Source organism: Panthera tigris, chromosome B4, assembly GCF_018350195.1.
Source record: "Panthera tigris isolate Pti1 chromosome B4, P.tigris_Pti1_mat1.1, whole genome shotgun sequence".
NCBI lineage: Eukaryota > Metazoa > Chordata > Mammalia > Carnivora > Felidae > Panthera > Panthera tigris.
In genome coordinates this window covers 81,090,107-81,097,338 of record NC_056666.1, presented here as the reverse complement: position 1 = coordinate 81,097,338, position 7,232 = coordinate 81,090,107, and the positions used below count along the sequence as shown (strand labels likewise).

Genomic DNA, 7,232 nt, shown 5'->3' with positions numbered 1-7,232 from the left:
TACTAACTTCTGACTTCTCTCCAATCTGCAAGGACAATTTGAGAAATTGAATTTGATGAGAGAGGGGTCTCTCAATACCACATGGTAATGAATAATGGGTGAAACATAAAGTCATGCCAGATGATATGTGATTTTTTTTTTTTTACTTCTTTCACTTAATCATGTACATTGTCAGTATAATTTTGGCCCTGTCTTTGTTGCAATTAGCAAAAAGAGATTTGCTTAATAACCCTTGCTATTGAATTACATATGAAGCACAGCATTCTTCCACTTCTTTGGTTGTTTTTTCTTTCTAGGAAGAGTGAGCTAGATTAAATGAACACTCTAAGGCAACCTTTTCGCTTTTTCTTCACCTTTCATTATTTTACTTCATCTGATTGACTTACCTGATTGGTACACTTGGGCAAAAACAGAAGAATATTTCTGGCTCAGGTCCCCACTTCACCTAATGGAATGGGTATCCTTCAGTCTCTTTTTAACTTCTCCAGGACAGTTTTCATACTTGTGGACACTGCCCTAACCCAGTGTGGTCTTCGTAGTACTGTAATTACTATTAGAATTTAAACTTGATGGCAAATATAAGTGTTGTTCCTCAATCCTCAAATTTATTCACATTTGAAATGCAGATACTGAGATGGTAGTGATGTTTTCATAATTTGGATCATCACCTTATCTAGAATTTGCCTTCTCTCACCATTATTTGAGTTGGACACATTTTTTCTGTTTTTCTGTTTTCTTACTTAAAGTGATCCAGAAGAGATTCTTCCAGTTAAAAGTCATCTCTTGGCTTTGGGCCCTTTCTCTTGGATCTTGAAACTTTTCTACAAGTATTGATACTTCACAACATATCCTAGGAATCTTTGCACATGTAGATTATTTTGATTCTCATCCAGGAAGAAATGTTGGATCCAGGCTAAAAGTATCATCACAGAAATTGCATACTTTCAGATAGCTTGCCTCAAATTGAAATTTAATGTTACTTTAGTTTTAGTGTCACTGAGGCAAAAATCATAAGCACATTATTTTTTTTATTCTCTCTTAAGCTCCATCCAGTCTACCTGTTACAGTCTCCACTTCAATGCCACCATCTCAATCTCTCATTCACTGCCCGATTCACAACAATAAGGTTCACTGTAATAGCAGAGATTTATGACTATATTTTCTCTTTTTCATGTCTGTACTTTGATTACCTAAACTTTAAGCATCTCTAAGATTACTAATTTCGGTGTCCTATTTTCCTCTCCTCATACAGGTAAGTAGAATTCTAAGAAAATGTATTTACCACAGAAAGACGATTAATCATAAAGATGAGCATAATTGATCACACCAGTGTATGATAAAAATTCCATCATGTTGCCGATAATCACTTTTCTGTTTCTTGGTTATTCCATTTTCCTATCCTTCTCCAGCCATACTACCTATAGCATCTGTTCTCTAGGTTTTTACAACCAGTATGCCTATGATCTTAAAAATATAATCATATTTTATATCCATTACATTTTAAGACATTTAATAAGATTCGGTGAAGGAAGATAATAGTATTATTAATTACATGCTATTAAGAAATGAATGGATTGATAGTTATGAATCAAAGATAGTCTTTAAATTTTGAATAATTTGACTTGGGGGTCTGTTGTGTACAACTCTTTGGCTTTTAAGTATGGTTGTCTGTATCCATCCATCCATCCATCTTTTTTTTTTTTTTTTTCTATTCTGAGTGAGTAATACTGCCACTTCATCTTTCATGATTACTCAGCAAACCCCTTTACTGGTTTCTGGTGAAAACTTGCCTCCAAAGGCAGTAAGATTAATTTGGATAGTGAGATAATTTAAGCTTGACACAATTTTGAATTAGGCCAAGTAAGCCCCTTGTATTTTCAGTCAACCCCTTTCTGTAACTTTTTTTCACTTTGCTTGTTTGGCCTGAGACAGGGAACTTCGCTGGGGATCATGCTTTTTAATCTTCCTTTACCATATTTATTTGGGGGTTTCATTTTTTCGTACTAACCCAGATGCAGAATAAAAATAAACAATAAGCTTACTAAATTGTAGGTCCTGCTTTATTTTTGCTAATGCCATTTTTGACTGCTTAGTGTTTCTTTAGAGAAGAAAGGAAGCCAGATGTTGGGGACTCTAACATACACAAAGTGGGATAATGACCAATACACAGCTTTCCTCAGATATTGCTAACTCATTTGTATTAGTAGCTACAGATGTTTCCAATGTTCAACCAGTGGTCCCGGGACTGTAGATTTTTCTTTATGAAGACAATAACTCATCCTATAGCTCTGGGATTTATTGGCTTGATCACAAAAGGGGGTATTGGACTTGACTAATGGAAAAGACCGCATGTTAGGATAATTATACCCTAGAATTTATTGCTGAGCCACTCAAGGAATGATAAAAAGGCTAATTTGTGTTGTAGGATAGGATTATCTCTCTATTCCATCCATCAACTATTTGGCAATCTCCTGAATCTGCTCAATATCCAAGGATTCACAATAATTATTAGGAGGAAATACAGGCAAATATGATGCTCAGAGTGATGAGTAATTTGTTGTTTATCATTCCAATTTTGCATTTTTTTGGTAAAAGATAAGATTTTTGACCTTTTATTTTTATCAGCTGTTGTGATATATACTGAAGGACTGAAGAATTTTCATTCACTCCAGCAAGATTTTATTCTAAAGTGTTCTTCCCCATTCCTCTGCTCAATCCAAATCTACCAACCAATAGCTACTAAACCATGGCTCCAGGCTTGCAACCCCTTCATTCTATCCCATGATTAACACAGATCAGTTTACTCGTACTTTGTGAGAATTTGAGTGGCAAAAACTTTTCAGTAAATAAGTGAACTTTGAGCCATTTCAAAAATCTTCCCTGTAAATCTTTAGCCTTCTTTCTCATCTCATAACGGTTGTCTTGAGTTGTCCTTATGTTAAAACCTTTAAATAGAAGTGTAGGCTAATAGGTTTTGATTTTTTCTTTCTTCATATTGTTTGGCGATAAGGAGGTGGGAAGAAAGATAATGCTGGTAATCTTATATTTACTAATAGGCAAAGCCAGCTTTGCTCATAATGTAACTTACTTACAGGTCAAGTGCCATTTGGAAATAGCTTAAAAGTACTGTGAATTCACCTCATGAAATTTCCAAATTTCTACACAAAAATTAAAGGACAAGCACAAAATATGCCCCCAAATGAACGCTACTCCAACCTAGCAACATTTAATCATTTTTTTCTTCCTGAAAATTTTCAAAGTAGTTATTAAAACTTAAAGTGTAATACTTAGTTTTCTGACAGTAATTCATAGCTTCTGTTGAAAGTTTCACCCAAAATGACCTTGGGACCTGAGTGCAAGTAAAAGTTACAATGAAAGATTTTTAGTAGAGGTGTATACATACAGTGACTATGTGTTTTCAGAAAACTACATTCGCAAAAGCCCTAAGAATGCAGAGATCTTAAAAATGTTTTATTCAGGTACCGTCACTGGAAATTGTTTCCCATTGCAAAGTTAGGAAATAACTTTTTACATTTAGTAGGTTACAGGGAAGTAAAACTGACACAGAGGGAAAGGAATCCAAAAATGGATTATGGAAGATTTGATGGCCTGATCTTTTTGAACATGGAGATAGGGTACCTGTAATTTTTAAACTATCAATGACTTCTATTATATTTGTTCAATATGCTATGGGTGCATAAGAATCAAGTGAAAAATAAACAAGAGTGCCCTTTGTGATTACTATATTAGAGCTGGTAATGAATCTTCTAATGAACTAGGACACACAACAAAAATACATGTAGCAGTGGGACCATTTCCTAAGAGACATAGTAGCATACCATAGCATTAAATATATAAAGAACCACAACAATAATATTAAAACAAAGTAAATGCCTGACTTCTCTTCTAAGGCAATCGGATGTAAGAATTTGTTATAAATAGTGCTTTTATGATCATTCAAGTATATATTATGTTTTCCTCCTTGATTTTGGTATGGTGGATTTTTTCTTTTTTTAATTAAAAGTTTACTTTGATATAATTATAGATTCACATGCACTTATAATAGATAACACAGAATAAATCATGCATGTTCTTTCCAGTTTCTTGCAATGGTCACATCTTATGAGACACATCAGGACATTGGCAATCACACAATCTAAGTATAAGAAAGTTTCCCTCATTTTGCTCTTTTGTAGTCATTGAAACCTCCATTTTCCTTACCCATTCCATCACTGGCATGCACTAATTTGTTCTCCATTTCTGTAATTTTGGTATTATATAAGCAAGTTAATAGAGTACATGACTGTTGGGATTGGCTTTTTCACTTGGCATAATTCCCTGGAGATTAATCCAAGCTGTTGTATCAGTAACTTGTTTCTTTATACTACTATGTATGATGTCCTTCTGGAGAGAACAGTCCTGGTGGCCTTCCATCCTGGGAATGAAACTGCTTTCAGTTTCTTACTGCTCCATCCGTTTCCTTCAGGACATTCTTATGGCGCCTCTGGCTTCTTCTCCAACACTGTGGCTTGATTTTCAATTGCACATATAGAACTTGGGGAGTTGTGAATAAGGATTTTTTTTTTCAGGGGAAGTTGAGGTGAGGTTGAAGATTTATAGGAATTGGTGGGCTGAACAAAATTTTCTATTAAATGGCAAATAAGTGAATTCCCCATTTGTTATAAAACATTGATGTAGTTCTAACTTGAGTTGTTAGTGTGAGATATAGGTGGACAGAAGGCACAGGCTTCTTTACATTTTCATCCTTTCAAGTACAGTCATGGACAAAGAGGGAAATTGTAGAGGGATGGACGAATTCGATTTTCCTGGCTGGCCAACAAGTTTAAAAGTTACCTTCTAGAGACATCTGGGTAGATGAAGACAATGTAGCTGCAGAGCAACCTGCCTCTCATTGTTTATTCCCAAATGATACAAAAAATAGAAAAGTAAATTCTACACCAGAGGTGGGCAAACTTTTTCTGTAAAAGGCTAGATAGTAAATATTTTTGGCTTTTGGGGCCATGAGGTCTCTGTTAAGCTACTCAAATCTGCCATTAAGAGCAGCCATAGATAACATGCAGATGAGTAGCGGTGGACATGTTTCAATAAAGGTTTATTTACTAGACCCAGTGGTGGATAGATTTTACCCTCAGCTCTTATTTTTCTCACTCTTGCTCTAAACTGTGGCCCTTACTGCTGAGGTACTCCTAAGTGGCTTTCCTGGTGTTCAGCTAGACGTCTGTGGTTTGAAGACATATTAACAAGGTCTTTTCACTTTTTCTGGGCCCAGACTCCAAGCCCACAGACTACTCAGCCTCTAGTATCTTTGTTGAACTCTCAGCCTTATTACTCATGTGCAAACATGGACTACACTTGTTCCTCAGCCAAGGCATAAATGGGAAACTTCTGCCCAGATTCCAGCTCAGTGTAGTCTTGACCTGAGGATAGTAACCACTTCAGCTGATTTGATCTTTGCCAACTCAATTCAGAGAGACAATCATGTTGAGGTTAGTCTCTGTGTCACACTGTAGACTAAGCTAGTGTTAATTGTGGATACGTTTATTGAAATCTCTCTTTCTAAAAAGGTACAGTTTTGAGTTTCTTGTTGTCAAATTTCTTCATAAAATTGATTCAGTTTCATGATGATTTAAAGCAGAGAACATGGGCTCAAATTAGTTACTCTGACAGAGCTGGAAGCAAAAGTCTTCTTTTTAATCTTGTTTTATTTTGTGTGTGTGTGCATGTGGGTATGAGTGCTTGCAAGTTGTTGTCAAGCAGTTGTGGTCAAAACTTTTCTCCTCTTTCTTGATGAAAATCTAAATATTCTAGCTTGCTTATGTCTTTAGTATATCATATTTGTTTCCAGATTCCTAGTATTTATTTTCTTACTTTGGTTGCAATATGTTTTAATTTTACTTGATAGGCCCATTTTGAGTTATTTTATTTTAGAGTTTATCTTAATACCTTAAAACATAGATGAAACATTTTTTCTATATTTCAAATGTTTCCTTTGGCATATTTACATATGCAAATTGAAGGAGTTTAGAAAAACTATTGGTCCAAAGATTTCTCAGGACTCATAGACACTGTATTTCACATTTCATATAATCAATCTCTTTTTGAATAATATTAGAAAAGCTTAGAAATGGAAGAAGATTTTATTTCTTGGAAACGAAATCTCATGTTCCTTCAATTGAAGAAGTAAGTCAACCTGACTGAACTAGTTAGGACTTCCAGAAAAAAATGCTAAGGAACAAATCATTGTTTTCATTAATTTTTCAAATTCAATGTGCTCTTACTTGTAAGGTAAATGCAATTTTTTTAATTGTGTCATTGAAAGCTTGTTTCACTTGCTTGTTCCTCAAAGTATAAATGAAAGGGTTCAACAAAGGAGCAACAGATGTAGTAAGCACGGATACCCCTTTATTGATGCCCACCTGTTCTTTGGCTGAAGGCTTGATATAGATGAAAATACAGCTGCCGTATGTGATGGAAATAACAATCATGTGAGATGAACAAGTGGAGAAAGCTTTTTTCCTTTGGGAAGCAGAAGGGAATCTTAGAATTGTCCTGATGATATATATGTAGGAAAGAATGACACCAATCAGTGTAATAATGAATATCAATACTGCACAGATTATAACTGTCTGTTCTATAAGCCACGTATCTGAGCATGAAATCTTAAAAAGAGGAAATGGGTCACAGCCAAAATGGTCAATGGCATTGGAGTCACAGAATTCCAGCTGGAGGCCCATACTGAGTGGTGTGACAATGATCATCAACCCAGAGATCCAGCAACAGAAGACAAAGATGGTACAGAATTTGTTGTTCATGATGGTCATGTAATGAAGGGGTTTGCAGATGGCCACATAGCGGTCATAGGACATGGCTGCCAGGAGAAAAAATTCTGTGGCCCCCAAAACCCCAATAAGAAATACTTGGCTAACACAAGCATTATAGGTAATCGTTTTATCTCCAGTTGATAAGCTGTACAAGAATCTGGGAATACATACTGTTGTGAATAAGATTTCTAAAATGGAGAAATTTCGAAGAAAAACATACATAGGTGTTTTAAGATGAAAATCCATGAATGTAAGAATGATAATGGTCAGATTTCCAGTCATGCTCAGCACATAGGTGAGAAATAAGAAGATAAAAAGGAGAACTTGCAGCTGTGGGTCCTCTGTAAGTCCCAACAAGATGAATGTTGTTATTGCTGTGTGATTTCTCAT

General features: G+C 35.3%; 1 protein-coding gene across 1 annotated transcript; it reads right to left on the bottom strand.

Annotated features, from left to right (window-relative positions):
* Window positions 1–6,284: 6,284 nt before the first annotated feature.
* Window positions 6,285–7,232, bottom strand: LOC102967400 (olfactory receptor 6C2-like). Its single transcript, XM_007081578.1, has one exon. The coding sequence runs from the start codon at window positions 7,230–7,232 to the stop codon at window positions 6,285–6,287; it is 948 nt and encodes a 315-aa protein (XP_007081640.1).

What these genes read in the sequence shown, in the direction of transcription:
- LOC102967400 (XM_007081578.1), bottom strand. Translation starts at nt 7,232, where the DNA reads ATGAGAAATCACACAGCAATAACAACATTCATCTTGTTGGGACTTACA.